This window comes from Engystomops pustulosus, chromosome 1, assembly GCF_040894005.1.
Source record: "Engystomops pustulosus chromosome 1, aEngPut4.maternal, whole genome shotgun sequence".
Lineage (NCBI taxonomy): Eukaryota > Metazoa > Chordata > Amphibia > Anura > Leptodactylidae > Engystomops > Engystomops pustulosus.
In genome coordinates this window covers 128,613,067-128,636,797 of record NC_092411.1, presented here as the reverse complement: position 1 = coordinate 128,636,797, position 23,731 = coordinate 128,613,067, and the positions used below count along the sequence as shown (strand labels likewise).

Below are 23,731 nucleotides of genomic sequence, written 5' to 3'. Positions count from 1 at the left end.
TGATAGGCGGCATTCATCTGCCTGTAGTCTATGAAATACATTTGGTGAGTCAGCTATGCAGGGCCTCAATGTGCATGGGCTTGGAATCTGAGGTTTTCTACATTTCTAGACATCTCTGCCTTTCTACAGGACTACTATCCAGTTCTGTAATCACCTAAAGGACAGAAGTCAATTGGATAGAAAGAAACTGCTACCAGTGGTATCATATGTACAGTCCCTTTACAGTGAATCTTCGGTCAGGAAATGTGACTGCCATACGTTCTCTATTTTACAAAGGAACTCAGATGAACGACTCTAACCATATGTATAGACCTTCAGAAAGAGTGTTGTTAGATTTTCAGTTACAGAAATCTCTAAGCTGTTCCAGAGGATGTTTTACTCCATTATAGAGCCCTTGTATTCTAGACGTCAGTGGTGTTTTTATACATCATATGTTTCTATAAACATCTCAAATTCATTTTAACTAAACTTTGCATGTGATATTTCAGAGTTTTCTTTTTTTCTCCTATTTGTTTTGTTTCTGTTGCTTCTGTTTTCTTCTTTCTGGTTAATTTTTAAGAAGGTAAGAACTTACTTTATTTTAAAATCTCAATGCCATGGAAGTTGGCAGCAAAATGAAACCACATTGTTTTATGTATATTTGTGCCCTGCCCTATATATATACATATCTCCTGTGCTTTATCTTGCAGATAAATAATACACTAGAATTCCATGCCACATTGTGGTGGTCCTACATTCCCCTGAAATGGTCCCCAGGGCCTCTGTTGGGGGGCACCAAACTGGGCATTTGCCCAGGGCCCCCTGTCCTAAATGCGCCCTCTCCTTTGTGGCCAGAGGATGTATTCCTCCTATAATATCCCTTGGTATCTATCTCCTCACTACATATCCATCATCTATCTGTTTAGATATATCTCTTGTAATTTGTCTATTTTTTTATCCACCCCTCTATCTATCTATCTAGAGTTGGAAAGTTCAAGCAGCACACATAAATCAAATCAAATTCGGCGGGTGCAAGCTGTCAGGACTGGGTGAAGGTCCTCCATTGGTATAAAATTTGAAAATAAGCAGCACTCCAACATCCAATAAAGGTGAAAAAAGTGGTTTTCTTTTTATTCCATGTGTAGCAACGTTTCAGCCCGTAAGAGCCTTTGTCAAGCTTGACAAAGGCTCTTACGGGCTGAAACGTTGCTACACATGGAATAAAAAGAAAACCACTTTTTTCAGCTTTATTGGATGTTGGAGTGCTGCTTATTTTCAAATTTTATATCTATCTATCTATCTATCAATAGAGAAAGAGAAATATCTATTTATCTACATATCTATCTACCTATCTGCTATCTATTATCTATCATACATATATCCTATATAGTTATCTATTCATCTTTTAATCATTCTTCGATCTCTCTTCTACTGAATCTATCTTCTTTCATCTATCTAGCTAACTATATATAATATTTTTTATATTTATGCATCTTTAAATTTATATGATCTTTCATAATTATCTTCTATTATCAATCTACCTATCATCTGTCTATCTCCTCTAAAATTCTCCTACAGTCCCATATTACAGATTGCCTTATCATACTACTGTTTGTGAACTACAAAGTGTTATTGTGAAGGGCTAAAGGGCCACTTTGTCTAAAACTGGCCATGGTGGTCCTGACAGTAAAATTAAAAGGAAGATACTTTTTAATCCAGTGATGGGCAACCTTTTGAGCTTGGTGTGTCAAAATTCGCCAAAAAACCGAGCATAACTCGGGTGGTGTGTCACCTTGACAAAAAAAATACATAATTTTGTGATATTTATAGTTTAAATAACAAATATGTATACTATTTAACTTCTAGGTTACTTTAACCGTAGGTTGTCTGATTGATCCTACCATGTACTGCCATACTACAGTATGGCAGTATATGGGGATTTTCCCAATCATCTATTACTATGTGCAAATCGCACATTGTAATAGATCGGTAACAATCAGACACGTGTGGAATTGCTTAGTACCCTGTGAACTTTCTGTCATGAAAGTTCACAGGTTATAGCGAGGGCGCAGGCGCCGCTGTCTGCATCTCCCTCATGCCCTCTTGGCATGGAGAAGGTGTGAGGAGCAAAATAATCGCAATGTCTGTCGATTTGCAAGGCGTTGTGATTATTTCAGGGGTTGTACATCACAAAACTGACACACAGGCCTTGATGACTGTTTTCTATCATACAGTGCACTGACCTTACTTACAATATGATGAGAGTGGTTGTCCTCCCTTGCCCCTGCTGTGGAGATGGTCAGTGTAGAGGTGGCAGCTGCTGGGACATGACACAAGGCAGCAGCGCTGTGACCTCTGACTGTGCCATCTTCCCCCCCACCACAACTATCAGGAGCTGCACAGGAGCCTCCTGGGTGTATGGCCGGGTCACCTCTCCTGCTGTGCCCCATGCTGATACCTGTGCTGACTGGAGACACTAGGCACAGCTCACACATGGGGAGGGGCCGGCCCGGGGGGAGGAGGAGGAGGGGGGAGTGCTGGAAGCTCAGTGCAATCTCTCAGCCTCCTGGCTACTGCACCTGGTCATGTAGGATGAAACTTAACTCTCAGGCAGCCGTGTGTCAGTGAAAATGGCTACGCGTGTCATAGGTTAGCCATCACTGTTTTAATCTGAGAAAGTAGAGATTAGACTAGACAGACATAATAGATAACACCTTATTTGATTGCTTAAATCACATTGAAACATCTCTGTGTGGGGGCCTAATAACTGGTTGGCCACCTCAATTGGTTCAGAAGCCAGTGAAGTCCTAGGGCCTTGTCATGGAAACCCACAACGCCTTTGATTTTGATACGGTTCCAAATTAAGGGTTTAAAGGATTGTGAGCTAAGCGAATCAAATCATACAAGACTAGTAGTACTCTCAAGAAGATTCTAGTTTATCAGAATACAATTCACATACTTGCATCTGCAAAATACCAAGATACATAAAACAATAGGACAATGTCTAATTCTTAAAAAAAATCTCCACCCATTGTACTTTGATACAAAAAGACATGGATGCCAGGCATGCGTGGAGTGTATTTTGACACAAAGTATTAACCAACTACACAGCATAGAGCTGACCTTCAAGCTAGTACAACATATAAAATAAAAATAATTCTACAGTTATAATGAATAAAATTAAATTCTATGGTATAAAGGAATGTAATGCAATTCTATCAGTGTATACAATTTAATTTAAATTTTTGAATTAATTCCCTCGCAGCCTTGTTGCAGTTCAGACCCATTCAGAAGATATAGCTGAGGTTCATTAGCAATGTTTGGCCAGGGGCTTAGTAGAAGTAAAGAAAGCACAGCACTTGTTTGAGCACTGTGGTCTCTTCATTGGTCGGATCCCAGACCACTCCTTAGAATTAATCACTAACCTATTCTAGCTGGCCTTATTGTATGGCAGCCTGTAGGCATCCCTTAGTAGGCACAAAGTGAAAGCCAATAGCCTGTACCCGATGATAAACAAAATTCCTATACACTGTAGAATATGACTTTTGCGCTCTCATTGCTTTGATAAATGGGGAGACATTTCACTGTATTATGTAAAGCATTATATAGGATTTTATAGGATGTGTGTAAATCAACAGAACGGTTGTGTGTAGTGTCATGACAAATTGGTATGGCAGGTTTACTGTGTATCTCATTGACTTTGTACTGTACACGCCACCATATCTGTGAATACCTATGCTACAGTATGAATTATTTTAACAAAGCTAATTGTAGAACAATAAGAAGTGTGTGCCAGATGAGAGGGAGACATCAATAGAAAATGACTCTTAAGAATTTTTTTTTTATGTAATGAGGAAAGGGGGTTGCTTCATTTCTGCATGGCTAGAAGGGAAGCCGGTAAGACATCCTACAGCTGCAAGGAAATCAATTTAGTGTATCCCACTGGAATGTCTTATTGTTTTATTCACAAAATTAAGGAAAGAGGATGCGGATGTAATCATATCTCTTTAAAGTGCTTTTTCAGCATGTACTTTTTTGAGCAGCTTCACTTTACTGGAAAAGAAAACCTTATAAAGTAATAAATAATATGGACACAGATGGCCGACCACTGACACAATAATCTTTACTCAACAAGAACAGAAATGGTTGTGTCTAGGATTCCCAAGTTATCCTGATAAAAGTATTGCGCACTGCAAGAAATTGTGATTGTCTTGGTGTCTTTTATATGCACCATGTGCACATATCGGGGCACATTTACTTACCCGGTCCTGCAGAGTTCACGAAAGTGCATTGTCTGACAAATAAGGCACACTGCCGCAATTCAATAAGATTGTGCGCCCAATATCCTACATGTCTGGCTTCCCCGCTCAGGTCAGACGGAGTTCACATTCTTCTTCCTGGTGCATTGTCTTGTGACACAACTTGAAAGTTAAATCCCACGTTCAGTCCGAATCAATCGGATCATCCGATGGCACTCCCCCGATTTGTGCTGCAAACCTTGTGCATGTTTAAAAAAATACATGTCTGACAAAACCCATTGGGGGGTGATGTATCATTTTGTTTTTGTCTGTGTGGCGTTGTTTTGGCACAGTTGTGGTGTAGTTGGCGACTTTCCATTGAGCCAAATGACATAAACCCTGTTTCAAATTCATTTATTCATTGTTTTATTCTTGTAGAGCTACCAGTCAGGGGTGTGGGGTGTGGGAAGCTGCAGTCAAGTAGGCATCCACCATCAAGGCCGCCTTGTTCGGTAACCCCTAACTCCTTCCCTCCGTGTAGCTGATAGCAGCCCTGCTCCTGGTATTTTGCACTGTCCTTCCGCGGTCCCTTTTAAAATATTGCGCATAGGCTTTTTGTGCCTAATCTATATTCCCATAAATTCCTAGCTGGATTGTTTTTGATTATAGTAGGTCATTATTTTTTCCCAGTGTATTTTTTCTTGTATCTAGACAATTTGTTCTTCTGAAATTACAAGCCAGACTTGTGCATATCCAGTGACTTTAGATGTATTTGAAACAAAGCTGATTATTTTGGCAAAACTAGCTGAGTATCTGGTTTTAATTTTTGTAAGTGTATGAAAACATTATCAAACCTATATAAATTTGGTATCCCAGTGATTGCATCGCATAGTGAAAGCCGTAAAATCCAAGCCCACAAAAAAACGTTGCAAAAGCATTTTTTTCCACAAATTTCATTACATTTAGAATGTGTTATGCAGAAAACAAGCCCTCACACAGCTCTTTACATGGAAACATTTTTAGGGATTTTTGAACGCCCTGGTTTTTAAGGGGTTAATGGTTTTTCAACATCCCCTGCCCTTTTGTTGTTAACTTGCTTTACATCAAAAATGTAGCAAAATACACAATGTCATGTCTAGTAGAGAAATGGTCCAGGGTAAGAGTATTTTTGCAATGTCCTGATGGTATGGGATGGAAACTATCAATCAGAATCATCCTCTGTGAAAGGAAGTTATTTTGTGATAAACTAGGAAAGGTTTAGTCAAAGTAAAAGCAAATTGAAAGCTTGTACTTCCTGACTCAAAGTAAGAGGAAGGTAAACAGTCTCAGTTTATGGAGACTGAGACTTTTTTGTAATCACATTTAGATAACAGCAGCCCATCATGCTTCACTACAAAGAATTGCGTGGAATACCTTGTTTGTAGGCGAAGTACAAGATCAGTCTAAATATTGTGAGAGAATTTTAAAGCAAGAGATTTGTATACCAAAAATATGAGTGCTAGTCACTGTAACAGTCTTCACGTACATACTCCCTGGCTTCTTACAAGTCTTTTATATGCACCATGTGCACATATCGGGGCACATTTACTTACCCGGTCCTGCAGAGGTCACGAAAGTGCATTGTCTGACGATAAGGCACACTGCCGCTATTCACTAAGATTGTGCACTGTCACTTGGACCTACAGTAAGTAAATCTAATCTAATCCAAAATGTCACTAACATTATTGGATCTGTTAAAGTCTTCTGAGTGATTGCTAATGATTATTAACCCCTAGGCGCACCAGGACGTTATAGTACGTCCCCGGGGCTAGATGCTTAGCGCACGGGGACGTTCTATAACGTCCTGCTTCTGGCACCGGCTCACGAACGGAGCCGGTACCAGAAGCAGCGGCTGTCAGCTGTCTAGTACAGCTGACAGCCTGCGCTAACACCCGCGATCGGAGCCGGCTCCGATCGCGGGTGTTAACCCCTTACACGCCGCGGTCAAACATGACCGCGGCGTGTAAGGGTGTTTGCGATGTGGATCGGATCCCCCGTGCCGCTTACCGGGGGATCCGATCCACTTCTGGGCAGCTCCGAGGACTGGCATGTGCCCCGGAGCTGCTCGGTCTCCATGGCAGCCAGACCCCTTCCGGGTCTGGCTGTAAACTGTCTGAGCATGCGCAAGCTTGCTCAGACAGTTTACACTGCTCTACAATAAAATAGTATTGTAGAGCAGTGTATTGAACTTAAACCAGTGATCAGAGCTTCACTGGTTTAAGTTCAAGTATGTATAAGTAAAAATATGCAAAAACACTTAACACTACACATTATAATAAATAAAAAATAAATACATAAAAATATAAGCCCCTAAAATGTCACTTTCCCATAAAAACACTTAATAAAGTATAAAAAACACAAAAACACAAAAAACCCCGCATATTTGGTATTGCCGCGTCCGTAACAATCTGTATAATAAAACAGAATCGTTACTGGACCCGCACGGTACACGCCGTAGAAAAAAAAACGCAAAAACTTTCCGAAAAAAGATAATTTTTAATTATACCCTATCAAAAAATGCTCTAAAAAGTAATTTAAAAAATGTTATGCACTCCAAAATAAGCCCACTAAAAAGAACAACTCTTCTCGCAAAAAATAAGCCCCTAACCAGATTTGTCAGCCGAAAAATAAAAAAGTTATGCATATGAAAAGATGGTGATGCTAAAATGAACAAGATTTTCTCCAAATTGGTTTTTATTCAGTACAATTGAATAAAATACACAAAACCCCACATATTTGGTATCCCTGCGTCCGTAACAATCTGCATAATAAAACAGAATCGTTATTAGATCTGCAAAGTGAACCCCGTAAAAAACAAAACAAAAAAAAGCTCCAGAAAAAAGATCATTTTCAATTAATACCCTATAAAAATGCTCTAAAAAGGGATTTAAAAAATGTTATGCACTCTAAAATAAGACCACTAAAAAGAACAATCCTTCTCGCAAAAAATAAGCCCTTAAACAGATTTGTGAGGCAAAAAATAAAAAAGTTATGCATATGAAAGACGGTGATGCTAAAATTAACAACATTTTTGCCAAATTACTTTTTATGCAGTAAAAATGGGAAAAAAATAAAAAATCTATATAAATGAGGTCTTTTTGTAATCGTGGCGACCCATAGAATAAAAATAATATACTATTTTTATGGTATGGTAAACGGGCAAAAAAAAAAAACCCATAAAACTCTTCCTGAAAAGTGATGATTTTCATTTCCTCCACCAACAAAGAGTTAATAAAATCTCACCAATTGGCCTATAGATTCCCCCAAATTACGTACCAGAAAAGTGCATCTCATGTGGCAAAAGAAATAAGCCCCTATAGGTCCACTTAAAAAAAAAGAAAAAAATTATAGCCTGTACAATGTGACATAGAAAATCTGATCTGGGTGGCGCCTCCTTCCCTCCTATGCCCGGCCGTGCGCCCATACAGCAGGTTACCACCACATATAGAGTATCCGTGTACTCGGGAGAAATTGGGTAACAAACTTTGTGGAGCCTTTATTCATTTAATCCATTGTAAATGTTTAATTTTCCACCCAAAATGGGTGTATTGTGAAAAAATATTACAATTTGCAGACTGCACCTCCATTTTGTTTTAACCCCTATAAAACACGTAAAGTGTTAACAAACTTCTTAAAAGTGGTTTTTCATACGTTGAGGTGTGTAGTTTCCACAATGGGGTAATTTACGAGTCTCACTATTATTTAGGCCTCTCAGTGTCAATTAGAAGTTGAGCAGGTCCATCTAAATACGGGTTTTGGTGATTTTACAAAAAATGTGAAAAATGATACCTAAATTCTGAGCCTTATAACATTCTAGTAAAATATGTGGAATCTTAAAAAACCATGCCAACATAAAGCAGACATTTGGGAAATGTAAGTTATGAATTTATTTGGGAGCTATGACTATCTGCATCAAAAGTAGAGAATTTAGAACGTTGAAAATAAAGAATTTTTCCAATTTTTTTCCAAATTTTGTTTTTTTTCATAACTAAACACAAAAGATATCATCCAAATTTTTAAACTAATTTGAAGTACAATGTGTCACGAGAAAACAATCTAAAAATCCCCTGGATATCTCATAGCGTTCCAAAGCTATAACCACTTATAGTGACACAGGTCAGATTTGAAGAATGGGGCCGCGTCCTTAAGGCCAAAATAGGCTGTGTCCCCTAGGGGTTAAAACACATATGTTTGTGACTCTTGTTGGAGGACAGTAGATTATATGATATGATTTAGCTATTAGGGACAGTACATAGAAATTATTCTGTATGACAGGGCTCTCTAGCTGCTGTGTAACCTACAATGGATCATGCTAGGAGTTGCAGTTCCTCAGATGAGGATGCATGTGCTGCCCATTCTTATTGGCGAAATGGGCACAGCTAGATATAGATAGAGGGATGGCTCAGTTTTCATAACTCATGAGTGTACACATTCTCCTATAGCAGGTTTTGCCTGTGTGATATGCAATGCAGTTGAAATCAAACATTATTGTGGACTACCATTGTTATTTATTTTGTCACATCCGGAAATCCTCCTATGCATTACATTACATTACACTTATGTGACTGGACACATTTTATATAGACTTACATCACCAGGCACAGTTTAGTGGTGATGTTTTGTATGGTATTTGCTACCATATACAGTGAAACGTCTTTGAGCAGACCTTCCAGAAAGATTGTCTTTTATAATAAAGAGATTGTCTGCATAGATGAAGGCTTCCATAGAGTATAGTGGAAAAAAAAAGATCTGACTTTTAGGGAGGGGTCTTCTCTAAAGGGTGGCTTTTGGTAGAATTTTGCTGTATATGGTTTATTGTCTAGTTATACATCATGCCAAGTCTTGCATGTTGATACAGTTTTAGATCAAACCAATTAAAGAATCAAAAAATTTAGGATCAAAAAAACAAAAAAAATAACGCTTCCATGACCAAGTGTTAATTAGGCACATGAACCTGCTACTTAAAGGGAAACCTCAAAATCATTAAAAACAGGTACCATAAAGCTTACTCACCCTCCCACTGTGCCTTTGTTGAAAAGTGCAGTGCAAGGTACTTGTAATTAAGGTACAGTGACTGTGCTAGATCATTTTAGGTGATATGGGAAGGACCTTTAATCCCTCACCTGCAGATGTTACATGAGTGAGGGATAACATTCTGGTGACAAGTCTCCTTTAAAACGCACCTGTCCTGAGGGTTTAGTTCCACAAACCACCACCAAACAGGACAGGAACAGGGTCACAATGACTACTTTCTATTTCATGGTAGAAGTCATAGTGGCAGGAACAAGCCATTCTAGGATGTCAGTGTTCCAGTAAGGATTTGGATACATAGTGGCATCAACCAACTTGGTACTAAAAAGGTATATATTATAAATTGGCATCAGAGTGTAAAAAAAATTTACAGAACAGGTTCCCGAAACAATAGACATCTCACAATACAATAATACTGAAGAGTCATAAGCAGGAGACCGCACCCGATATATTCAATGGTAAGCCTATGTCCCTAATCTAGACCCTCTCTGAACAGTCTGTCTCTAGTGAGTGTTGATGGAGCCAGCCGTGGGGTATCCTACAATGGTCTCCAAATACTTGATACTTGATTTTTTTAGGGCCCCAGACAGCGACTGTTGCGTTATAACATGTTGTAGGAACTGATAGAAACTAAATCGGGGAAGGTTAAATTCTGATTGCAGTTGTTCAAAAGACTTTAAAACTGTACCCTCATTCCCTTATAGTTATATTATTCTGTTCACTAGGTCACTTTCCCTCTAGTAACAGGTTAATCCAACGATCTCAGACCAATATACGACATCCAGAAAGGATCGTGTATGCAGGAGCTTTTGCTGCAGCTCTTACCATACAGTTTTTCCTCAAAATTGATGTAACATCTTATTTTCTATGTTACACTGTTGGGACCTGCGAGTCCTTTATCTCTAATTGATGTTTATTACTGTTTTGTCACATTTAATTATTCATAATGAAGAATGATACAAAACTGTACCCTCATAAAGTTGAACCACCCTGATCACTCCTCTACAAGTCCATTGAGGAAACTGTTTAAATTTGCCCAGTCCAGGGTAGAGTATATTGGACCAAATGATAGTATGAACAGTATAACCATCTATCCTTAACAAATGCCTATTCTTCCACTAGACCAGTGATGGCGAACCTATTGGAAACAGAGTGCCCAAACTACAACCAAAATCCACTTATTTACCGTGCAGTGCCAACATGGCATTTTAAGCAGTAACTTATTGTTACCTGTTCCACATCTTTCATAGTATCATAGTATATAAGGCTGGAAAAAGACGCAAGTCCAACAAGTCCAACCTTTAAGAATTAAATAAATGTTTTATCCCCATAACCCGTGATATTTTTGCTCTCCAGAAAGGTATCCAGACCTCTCTTGAACATGTACATGGAGTCCACCATTTCAATCGTATCGGCCCCCTGAGGCAACCAATACAGTTGAAAGAAGAAAGGCAAATTATGACTCTTGTTGTAGCTTCTCTCCAGGGTCTCTCTGTAGAGGAAAAATAGTGGGTCCAGAATGAGGACCTCGAAATGTATTGCAGTTCTGTCAACACCTTTTCACTTTTCCTGCCGTTCCAAACAGCCAATGATGTGTCACCTTGAAATAGCGCTGGCATCTCTTAAGTTGTCTGGGACTGCAGGAAGCTTTGGTCAGTTTGGTTCTATTTGTTGAACTCTGTCCTGGCCTGAGTGCCCACAGAAATGGCTCTGAGTGCCACTTCTGGCACCCGTGCCATAGGTTCGCCACCACTGCACTAGACCCTGTCTATAAGCCGCATTGTCCACAGGTTTTTAATAACAGATCTGTATAGACCTACTTCCAGGCCTCCTAACAGACTAGAGATTCCTAACACATGTCCGAGTAGCTTCTTCAAGGTAGATCCCCCGGACATTTCTCCCCAGCCTTGTAAGTGTTGTAACTGAGGCGACAAGAAATATATCCAGGGATTGGGTAGGGCTAGGCCTCCATCATCCTTCGATCTTTGGAGGGTCATTAAACGGATCCAAATCCGATCTCTAAATAAACTATTTATCTTATGAATCAACTTAATCGGGAGCCAAATAGGGAAGTTATGAAAAAAGTAGAGTAGCTGAGGCAATATGAACATTTTAACCAAATTGGCCCGACCAATTTGCTTACCAGAGCTTACACCAGTCTTTAACTTTTTGTTGGAACTTACATAGCAAGGGATTAATATTCAGAGCAGTAAACCCAGAACCCTAAGAGATTAATACTCCTTGGTACTTAAATGTCACCTCAAAATCTACTTTATCTGCATTATTTATTTTAGTTTTTAGTACTGTTTACTATGGAAGGGGCAAGAATACTAAGGTACAGTAGGCACAATAGGAGTCTGTAAGCCATGACTGAGTCTGGCGTTTTTTCTGCCTTAGATGAAAATTTAAATGTGTCCCCCTCCACACCTCAGCAGTCTAATTCTGATTTTCACTTTTTTATTTGGCACATTAATTTCACAAACAAAAGCCCTCACCAAGTCACTCTAGTCACAAAGGAATTTAATTGTTACAATAAAGGATCTTCTGCCTGGTTCATGATGTCACAAATGGCTGGTTACTGGCGACCAGCCAGTTGATAGCTGAAGAGCTGTGCTGCATAGTTAATTATCTGTAATAATAATAGAGCTTTATTTACATAGCACCATCATATTCTGCAGCACTGTACAGGCAGTCCCCGGGTTATGTGCAAGATAGGGTCCGGAGGTTTGTTCTTAAGTTGAATTTGTATGTAAGTCGAAACTGTATATTTTATCATTGTAGATCTAGACAAAAAAAATTTTGGTCCCAGTGACAATTGGAATTTAAACAATTTTTGCTGTAATGGGACCAAGGATTATCAATAAAACCTCATTACAGACACCTCAAAGCTGATTATTGCAATCTGGGACTATAGTAAAGCATTCAGAAAGCTTCACCAGAGGTCAGAGGGGTCTGTCTGTAACTATGGGTTGTCTGTAAGTCGGGTGTCCTTAAGTAGGGGACCTCCTGTACAGTTGATGGGGTACATATATAAATAAAACAAGATATTACAGAGTATTACCATAATCAGAAGGAACAATAGGAATGAGATCCCTGCTCGCAAGAGCTTACAGACCACTGAGGAGATGAACTATCAGGAGCTGTACTTCTTGTGGGTGATTCAGGCAGCCATGGACTGCCATCCTAATCATCCATTCAGCTGCTCTTTTTACCTTTGCTTACCGCCGTCTAAGGCGATATACTAATCTAGCCAGAGGCTTGTGAACAACTTCTGAAAAAGATGAATTAGGCCCCGTAGGTTGCGTATGATGATCATTAACATGCATGTGTTTTTTATATTCTAGGGGAAAAGAAGCAAAAGTACAAGGAACTAAGAAAGCGAGAGGAAAGCATGGACAGTAAGTGTCCTAAGACTCAAATTCTCTATCACAACCCACTGTCTGCCCTTGAGAAACTGGTTTTGACCATATGTTTCAAGTGGAATATTCTTGTGGACCCTACAGGAGAGCATACCCTTATTCTTTGTTTGTATGGGGTCAAATAAAACCTCCGGTCCCAACGTTATGCAGTATTTTTCTGTGTTGCCCTGTAATTGTGTTTTCCATTATACTTGATTTATTATATTTTAAAGTCGGAAGCTTTCTTTAGAAAATAAGAGTATTATGTCGAAATTTGTCTTGCACACAATATGCTTGTTTACCTATATGTCTTCCGTTGAGAATTGAGATTCCTTCTAAAGGAAGAAATCGTTTGCCAGGAAATTTAAGTTTCTTTGTTTCCTGATATTTTCACATCCACAAGACACTTTTCCTATGGCCCTTTAAAATAAATAAAATGAGCAAGACTTTATCATTGTGCAGTGGAAAAGTCCATGGAATTTTTAAGTGGCTATAGGTGTAAAAAAAAAAAAAAAAGCATTTAGCAGATTTATTCTCGGGTGAAACTGGTAAATCCTGATTTCATCTTTTCAGTGGAAGTAGCATCTTTTTAATGGAAGAATTGAAATGTTTTACCTGCACATAGTAAAAACTCTGTTTAAAACCACTTTCCTTATCCCACCTTGAGCTGTGCTCAGGAACCAAGGAATTCTTTTCATAGGGCTTCTAGAAGTCACACAATTTTCAACAGTTTATATCATGGCCTCTAAATATGGCTGTATATTGCCTGCTAAGTTCTTTACACAATATCCATTTACATAGATGAACAGCATTTTATACTTTGTATGGGTGTTTCTGTAAAGCATCTATATAAAAGTATTTTTCTTCTTACAGTGTAAGCCACAAGCTTGAGGTCTATATACAATTTACATCATGGAGCTGAGTAGGAACTAGAATAGATAGGTGCATAAATCCTCTCCTTCTAGTGATTGGTAGGTAGCATGATATTTACCACTTTCCTATGAATAGGTGATAAATGTTGATTGTGAGAGACATGCATCATCAGTCCTGTTACTTTGGATAGTTCCATGATTGCCTTTGGACGCAACTTATCAGATTTATTAAGTAGGCTTTGGCCCTTTTACCCCTTCATGACTGAGGGTCATTATAAATAACAATTTTGTTGAACAAATCAGCAGACAAATAAGACAATTTTACAAATTAAAAAAAATAAATAAATAAAAAATTCCCTATTAAACCTTTACAAAAATATGTAGAGTATCCTCCTAAACCTGGGAAAGGGTGTCATACTGTCAAAGTTAAGCCTCGGAAAAGAAAGCAATGCAAAAGCATTTTTCTCTATTTTAGTTTTTCTTCAGTAAAACTGGACAAATTAAAAAAAATATATATATATATATATATATATATATATATTAGGTATCGTCAAAATTGTAGTGATCCATAGAATAAAGTTGGCATATTATTTTTATGGTATGGTGATCGTCCGAAAAAAATGCCAAAAATCTGAAACAAGAGTTGATGATTTTCTTTTTCTTCACGCATTTAAGAGATAATAAAATCTCATCAATAAGCTAAAGACACCTTAAAATGAAGTGTTTGTAAAGTACCTCTCATCCTGCAAAAATATGTCCAAATTGCCAAATAAAAAATAAAGATTGTATAACCTCTAAAAAAAATGCTCTGAATGGTTCTGCTTCCCTTCAATGCCATGGCGTTTTCCTATTCAGCAGTTTACCATCAAGTATGCGGTATTGTCATACTCTGGAAAAATTGGGTACCAAACTTTTCAGTGTGTTTTAGTATTTTATCCATTGTGAATGTGTACATTTTTTGAAAAATACATTGATTTAGCCAAAAACAAATTTAACAAATTTCATAAAAGTTGTTTATGGGGTTTTACTATTATTTGGACCTCTCAAAGTCAATTGAAAGCTGAGCAGGTCCCTCAAAAGTATCATTTTTGTGGTTTTTATAAAAATGTAAAAAAAATCGCACCTAAAGTTCTAACCTTTATATAACATCCTATAAATATGAGAGGACTCATACCAGAGTTAATTCAATGTTATGACTATGTGTCGGAAAAGTAAAAAAAAAAAAACAATTTGGAAAATAGTGAATTTTTCAGTATTTTCACCAAATATTGGGGGTCATTTACTAAGGGCCCGAATCGCATTTTTCCGTCGTGTTACCCGAATATTTCCGATTTGCGCCGATTTTTCCCTGAATTGTCCAAGGATTTTGGCGCACACGATCGGATTGTGGCGCATCGGTGCCAGCATGCACGTGACGGAAATCGGGGGGCGTGGCCGTAAGAAAACCCGACAGATTCAGAAAAAACGCAGTATTATTAAAAAAAAAGTTCCGCTTGACAGGCACTTACCTGCACCCAGGGTAGGGCGGTCAACTTCAGTGAACTCCGACGGAATTCAGCGCAGCAGCGACACCTAGTGGACATCGGGCGCACTACCTTAGTGAATCGCCGGAAGACCCGAATCCTCCACTGAGAACGCTCCGCTGGATCACCACAGGACCGGGTAAGTAATTCTGCCCAATTTTTTTAAATAAATAACTGCAAAACAAATCACCCAAATGTTTCAACTAACATGAAATGCAGTGTGTCAAGAAAACTGTCTCAAAATCACCTGGATATGTTAAAGCTTTCCAAAGTTATAAGCACTTATAGTGACACGTCAGATGTGAAAAATTGGTAGGGTGGTGCAAAATGTCGTTAAGGGGTTAAGCCACTATTTTCAAGTGGCATGAAATTTCAGTGTGAATTGTTAGCACCAAAAAGTCGCCAAAAAAAACAATGCAACTTTTTTCGCCAGAAAGTCAAGAAATTCTGTCTCCTTTTTGGTATCCTTGTATCCTTTATAGTGTTTATTCCTCTTGTTTTTGAGCTCTTTAGTTCAGTTAACTCCATAAAATACCTTCACTATTCTGGATTTTCATTTGAATATGTGATATCTCAATCCAACTAGCTGTGATGATCTAGATGCATCATATTAGCCGGAATGGAGATCATTTCCATAAGATAACCCCTAAGAGAACAGTCATATTTTTTCATTTGTTATATTTGATCTTTCAGTCATACAGGCAGATTTTCTTCTCAGCTTTAACTTTACATTTTCAGGTTTTCTTTCCACCTTTGATGAAAATAAGAATCAAGAGATGGAGCGGAAGTCAGAGATAGAAGCAAACATTGTCACGCTACTGGAACACTCGAGCAGGGTGAGTCCTTGGCAGTTGCCAGGATAGAAGGATATCCTTTGTTTAGTAGAGATGTCTAATCATGCCTGTGCTCTGGCACCACATTGCAGACATTTCGTGTTATACTAATGACATGACACATTTTGTATTACAAATGGGACATGCAGTATACATTTTGTTTTCATGATTTCCTTTATAATATTAGTGTTTCCTGGTGAAACTGCCTGTTCTCCCTTTTTACAGAATATAAGTCGAATGAAACAAATCTCCTCAGTTACCTCTCAGGACCTCAAAATTATGCAGGAGGACCTTACTTTTAAGGAAACTGAAATGCACAAATCGCAGAGCACAGCAAAGAATTTGACGTCTGGTAAGGAGTCTACTTACAACCATGGATACTTGCATAAACTTTATTTAGCATAAATATTTTCCGCATAACAGAAAAGCAAACAAAACAACCTAAGCAATAGGATTGAATGATTCTTAGCAAAAACTTATTATCTAGGGGGAAATGTAAAAGTGCTTGTTTTTTTCACAGTGTTCCATTAGTCATATGCATTCTAGTCTTTCAGCCAGTATTTGTGTATGGTACCATATGTACCTGTCTAAAAGTTTTTAGGGTGCTGTGGAACATTCCAGGAAACTTGTGGTGCTTGATAAACATCTGGAAGTTAGGATGGGAGATTAGATGGAGAATATTAGTCAACTTAGAGCATGGGTACATTGGTAGATAATCCACAGAAAAGGCAGAACTCCAAAGTTTATAAAAGCAAAATGGCAGACTCGCCATTTCGGTTATAGTAACCAACTAGTATCTAAAGGTGTATCAACAATCTGTTTGATTGATTGGTTCATGATAATGCCATGCAATTGGTGAAAATCATGATAAAAATTACATAAAAATGAATATCAATTCCATATACAGTGCATACCATAATCAAAAATCTCATGACATATATTACACTGCAATATGTAACCTATAATGGGGCACATATACTAAGGGCTTTGCCCCGCACTTTTGTCGGACTGTGCACGTTCTCTAGGCTGAAACTGTCAGGCCAGTGACAGATTCATTCAGGGTCTGGAAAGGAGCAGTTCCCCCCCACCCTTGGGGAACAGCTTCTCCATGTGACCTTTTCAAATATATGAAAACACCCATCCCTGGGCTTAGCGACGCCCCCTGCTCCTCTACAGCCAATCCCGAGTGAGGGGAGTTATTAATATATTTGAAAAGGTCACATGTTTCCCAAGGGGGGGGGACTGCTCCTTTCCAGCTCCTCCCAAAAGGCAACTGCCTAGTCACACAGCAGATGCTAATGAAAGGTACAATATAACATCTTTTTTTTCTGTAAAACCAATTTTTTATACAAAAACACTTTGGCAGTGTATGTACTATGCTCTGTGGGGACTGGGGGAGTGCTAAAAATGGGTCTCCTGGTGACAGGTTCCCTTTAACCCCTTAAGGACGCAGGGTTTTTCGGCCGATTTCTCGCTCTCCAACTTCAAAAATCCATAACTTTTTCATTTTTACGTGTACAGACCTGTGTGAGGGCTTATTTTGTGCGTAACAAATTTTACTTTCCCGTGATGTTATTTATTTTAACATGCCGTGTACTGCGAAGCTGAAAAAAATTCCAAATGTGGAAAAATTGAAAAAAAAACGTCACGTGCATCACGTTCTTGTGGGCTCAGTTTTTACGACTTTCACTCTTCGCTCCAAATAACATGCCTACTTTATTCTTTGGTTCGGTGCGATCGCGGTGATACCAAATTTATATAGGTTTTATTGTGTTTTAATACATTTTCAAAAATTAAACGAATGTGTACAAAAAAGAAAAAAAATTTTTTGCCATGTTCTGACGCTAATAACTTTTTCATACTTTGGCGCACGGAGATGTGTGAGGTGTCATTTTTTGCGAAATGAGACGACGTTTTCATTGCTACCATTTTGAGGTCTGTGCGACATTTTGATCATTTTTATTTCATTTTTTATGTTATGTAAAAAGGTGTAAAAGTCGCATTTCGGACATTTGGGCGCCGTTTCCCGCCTCGGAGGTCACCGCCGGCCGTAACCGTTTTTATATTTTGATAGATCGGGCATTTTGGGACGCGGCGATACCTAATATGTTTGTGATTTTTACTGTTTATTATGTTTTATATCCGTTCTAGGGAAAGGGGGGTTATTTGAACTTTTAATATTTTATTAATTTTTTTTATTTTTTAAACTTTTTTTTTCTTTTTTTTTTCCACTATTTTTTAGACCATCTAGGGTACATTAACCCTAGATGGTCAGATCGCTCCTACCATATACTGCAATACTACAGTATTGCAATATATGGCATTTTTACAGGTCATACATTACAATGAGCCACTGGCTCATTGTAACGAACCTGCATAAGCCATGTAGCCTCGTGTCAAAAGAAGACCCGAGGCTACCATGGTAACCGATCGCCGCCCCCCCGATGACGTTCGGGGGCGTGGTGATCGGAAAAAAGATGGCGGGTTAAAAGATGGAGGGTTAATAGCCGCGATCGGTGCAAGCACCGACCGCGGTTATTAGCGGTGGGGGTTTTGTGCAAAATGCAAAAAACCCCACCTCTGTATGAAGAGGACTCAGCCCGTGAGCCCTCTTCATACATCCCTTATACCTCTGCGCCGTAGAGCGTTAAGGGGTTAAAACCAGATAGACTAAATGAGGTCACAGAAACGATTTTAGTTTGAAATCCGAACACACACTTCTTGTCCCATTCTATTAAACTGCTTTACCCTGGATTTTATAACACAAGAACTTACGTACACAAGTTCATAGGCTCTTTGCAGCGCATTCACTATCAGGTAGTCCACTTACCTTAGGCAGTAAACTCTGACGTGAAAACCACGGAACTAGTTTGGTCTCCCAAAGCCTCCGTAGGAGAAATTTTGGTCCCTATGAGCTTCTGTACTTGTAGTTCTCACATCTAGGGAAGCCATTTTAGTAGTTTTTTAAGGATCCAGACATCACATCGGATAGTGAGTAATCATGTAGCGAGGTATTCACTCTATCAATACAATTTAAGTACAGCAATACACAATAAAGGTTCTTTCACCTATAGTTCAGCATTTTATTTCCATGACATTCAGAACAAATGTTTATTTTAGTGGTTTTTACATTGTTTTAGAGGAGTCTCTCATTGATTGTTCGGCAATCCATTGTTAATACTGCTCGGTTACCCGGTACCGGATCATCAACCCACCAACCACCATTGCTTTATATATGAGCTACCAATAAACACCCTGTAATGCAACTGACGAAGAACCCGTTACGGATTCGAAATGCGTTTTGCTTTTCATTTTTATGTTTTTATTATATTCTGGTTTTTATATATAATATAAAATACTAACGGAACGGACCGCGCCAAAGTTTCTTTGATCGAATTGGGTATATCCAATAGAAACCCATATCGGAGAAATTCACTTGATTTTGATGGTAGATTTCCTTTCACCCCTCTCCATGCTTTTCCATATCCTGCCACATGTTTGTAATGAAATGGTCCAGGGCAGCTACATATAAACTCTATAATATCATGAATTCAGCTATATGTAATTTACAACCTCACAAAGATCCATTAAAATAGAGTTCCCTTAACGGCTGACCTGTGATGAAGGCTGCTAAAAATCTGGATAGGTTAAACAAACTAGTGTCTCATTTTGTCTACGGCATGCATTAATGGCTGCGGAGTGTGTTTGCTGCCTGACAAATAGATTTGGATCCAGACAGTGTAGCCAAGATGAAATGTGATCTAAATATCTTTTAATGGCTTGTCGGTGAAAGAAAAAAAAACCTCATCAGCAGCCCTGCAGAAGAAAGAGGAAGCTGCCCAGAGTAAACAATTTCACTAATGCTATTGTTCCTCAGATGTTTTTTCTGGGGTCAAGAAGTTTGGTCTCGGGCTGAATTGCTTTGTACATACCTTCTGCCACTTCTCAGCATATCTAAAGGAACCGGCCTGTATCCTCTTCCTGACTCTAGTTATTATTTATTTTCTATTCTCAAGAGGCAGCTCCTGATGAATTATAATGTGCATATGCTGCCTTCTACATCTTGTCAGAGAAAAACATGTAATTATTGTTGGTCAAAAAAGACTACAGGCTCCCACATGTTCTGTGATTTGATGACTTTAGAGTTTTCTTCACATTCCTCTCTAGTGAATTTTGTCTGCTTTTACATTGTTGTTTTTGTTTTGTTGCTTCTATTTTGTCTTCTTATAGTTAAGTTTTATTATAGAACCATAGAATATAATGGTAAAGATGGAGATAGACAGAGTTTGGTAACTGACTTTTTTGAGGCATCCATTTTTGCATACATGAAAAAATTAGACTTGACCTTTCAGGAAATATGCATATGGCTAATAGATCTAAAAAGTTAATTTCTGATTTGAAAGAAACTCTTCTGCAAAGAAACGGTTGATCCACCTTATCGACACTATTTATGGAAATGTCCTCACTTATTTCTGTTATTTCATATAAGGATGTACAGTTCCATTCTATGGACCAAGTGGCACCTTTGCGATTAGTGGTTTTACACTTGCTTAAAGCCAGAAAATAGGGGAAGTAAATGAGAGCTTTATTGACCCTTAAAATGTATGGACATGTTACAAACTTTTCCAGACTGAAAGTCTATTGGACAGGTGATCAGACTGTACTGTGATAACAGCAAAATCAACATGTTACAGACAATAATATTCATAGGCTGGACAATTCACGTGTCCCCAACCTTTTTCTGCACAGGGACCGGCTGCAAACATAAATTTTCTCCAGGGAGCGATTGGTGAAAGGGGGGGTGGGGAGGGATGCGGTCTGGTGTCATAGTTTCATAGGCAAAAATGTATGTTTGCTTGCATCACCATAACTCCTTGTGTGTCTAACTTATATTGTCCCGTTTCCTTTAGCTGCCTCCACTCTCTACTTCCAATGTCCCCTTTCCCAGCCAAACCCTGTCAAAAAAAAAAAAAAAACCAATACTCACATTGCTTGTTTCCCTGCAGCAGTTTTCTCTTTCTTCAGTTTTTTTCCACATTAATGCATGGCTCTATTGTTAGGAGACACAATGTGATGGCATCATCACGTGCATCGACCATAGAGCACCATTAATGTGGAATGAAGTAAAGGAAGAGAAGACTGCTGCAGCGGAATGGGGAAGGTGAGTTTTTTTAATTTTACAGAGAACGGCTGTGGCCCTGAACCAGTTGTTGCAAGGCCCGGTCTTGGCCCCGCGGAACGGTGGTTGGGGAACACTGCCCTACATTGTCATTTGACCTTGCTCCATTGTTACATACACAAAATCCAAAAAAGCAAAGGATAAACAACCGGTTCTTATAAAAATTTAAATGTTCAATAAAAGCCACATGTAAACATTCCATTGAATAAAAGTATGAATATAGTGTGGGTCCAGAATATTGTGATGTTGTTATTTCTGCTACATGATACCAGTAAGGGAGACATCTGGTATGTAGTCACATGCTCCAAAAACATATACAAGAGGTCCCTGACTTAAGGATACTTGACTTACAGACGACCACCTAGTTACATCCAGACTTCTCTGCCCACTGTGACCTCTGATGAGGCTCCCTGGATGCTTTACTTTATTCCAAGGCTGCAACGATCAGCTGTAATGAAGTTTTATTGATAACCCTGGTTCCCATGACAACAAAAGAAAATTTGAAAATCCAATTATTACTGGGGCAAAAATTATAAATACAAATTCAACTTAAGAACAAACTGCCTGTATATCAATAGTGGAGGAAATTATTTGTTTAACATGACCATCTATATAATCGGACTTGTGTCCACATCTAAGTGCCCTATCCTCTCAACAACCCACAAGTGTCCAATACATCAAAAAGTAAACCCATAGCCATGAAGACTCCCATATGGAACAGCAGTAGTTGACCCCCAACTCACATTTTATGCTCCCCCTACCGCACTCTGTATGACTTCTTTATGCTCACTTCCCTGATGTGTAGCCTTCCGAATGCTTCTGATCAGACCCTTTCTTAATGGGACGATGTAACCAACTTTTACACAACTAAACTGTATTTGTAACATTCCAATTTTTATGTTAACTTGTGCATTTACCTATTTAGAAAATTAGCTCCAAAGTTATATGCAATTGTCCGGGGACAAGAAAAGAGTTTGGTCACTTTCAGAGGCTGACTCATCTAAAACAAAAAAATGACTTATTTGAGCACAGAGGTAATTTTTTATAGCTTATTGTATGAGTTTTAACAAAGAGGTAGTTTAGTGGTATAAAAGATGGTGACCGTGTCCCTTTAAACTGGATTTTCTCCCCCTAGATTTGGTATCAATCCCATGCCTATCGAGCAGACAATAAAATATTCTCCCAAATAAGATTTGAGGCCATAAGTATAAATGAAGCCAGTTAATTGATCAATATTTCATAAATTGGGATTAAATTACATTACACCATTTATCCACGACTATCACAATGGTTTATAATAATCCCAGACATTGTGACTGGTGCCCTTTAACAGCAGCTAAAGTCTAATGTAAAAGAGGTTAAAGAAACATTTTAATATTGAAAAATCTGTTTTCCTCAGAGAGCCAGCGTTTACAACAGGATCTTCAGAAAGTAGAGCAGCTGGAATCCAAGATAAACAGCGAGATGACATCCCTGAAGGAGAAAATCCAGCAAATGTCTGAAGGATTAAAAACATACAGCGACCTGGATGCCCTCAGAGCCTCGGCAGATGAGAAGAAAAAGGTAATTGGTTACTTGTGTTTTCTCGTGTCCTGGAGCTAGAGCTCACCTGTATGTTGTATCTATATGTCTATATTACAGTGAATATTGTCCAAGGGAAGAAAGGTATCGAATATCCAGCACTCACGTAAGTCATAAAAAGTGCTGGATATTCAATACCTTTTTTTCCCTTGGATCACTTACCTGGACTGGCACTGGCTTTCTTGAACTTTATTCTGGGCACCATTCACACTGAATATGGATCCGATACTATGAACATGGAACAGAATTGTGGATGAGCTGCTAATTATTTTAATATGTTTATAAGAAAATTGTTTTTGTTTATAACGTTGGGGAAAGAGAATATATTAGTATATATGTCCCCCATAGGCCAGCAATGGGTGCACGAAGCGGTAGGGGTCCATATGGTGCGACACCGTCCCGCTCCGTACCCGGGGAAAAGATAGGACATGTCCTATCTCTTCCCGTATTATGGCGCTGTGCGCCATAGATCTCTATGGAGAGGGGCAGGGGCGAGCAACGCTCACCCCCTCCTCCTCTTCTGTACGCCTTGTACTTGCCATGGCGGGCACACAGTAGTGTGCATGCACCCTTATATTGTACTCCTTCCTGTATTCTTTTAACATAAGTTTCAATGCTCTCCCCTATTATCTTGGAAGAGGATCCTCATAAAAGGCGGGGACTTGATTTTATTTTATGACATTGTGCTAACACACTGACGCATAGAGATAGAGGAGACAGATCAGAGATGCATGGGATGATTACACAGAGGCATGACAGACTGTTACACTGAGAGCTCTGCTAGATCTCACAGATATGTGCCTGCCTCCCCCTTCCCCCAGATCACTAATCTACTTGGGCGTGGCTACAGGCTCAGAGCAGAGACAGGCAGAATCTCAGGGACAACTGAAATTGTGTACACCAGGACTGATAGAGACAGGTTGGACTTATCTGTGAAATGCTGCATTTTTGTTAATAACAGTGAAACAGAGAATGTGTTATTTTGTTATCCTGAGTGCATATAAGAAACTTGTCTTCGTGGGAATACCCATTTAAGTACAGGCTCAACTTCAAACAGT

General features: G+C 38.8%; 1 protein-coding gene across 2 annotated transcripts in view; it reads left to right on the top strand.

The window, feature by feature from the left end:
• The window catches only part of IFT74 (intraflagellar transport 74), a 76,752-nt gene that overhangs the window by 46,863 nt on the left and 6,158 nt on the right, over window positions 1–23,731 (top strand). Inside the window, exons 14-17 of one of the 2 annotated variants that reach the window (XM_072153225.1) lie at window positions 12,632–12,685; window positions 15,819–15,916; window positions 16,139–16,265; window positions 22,492–22,655. In XM_072153225.1, the coding sequence (XP_072009326.1) occupies window positions 12,632–12,685; window positions 15,819–15,916; window positions 16,139–16,265; window positions 22,492–22,655 (443 nt within the window). Of the gene's footprint in view, window positions 1–12,631; window positions 12,686–13,558; window positions 13,635–15,818; window positions 15,917–16,138; window positions 16,266–22,491; window positions 22,656–23,731 lie in introns of those variants that run through there. The other variant, XM_072153234.1, reaches the window with a different exon arrangement.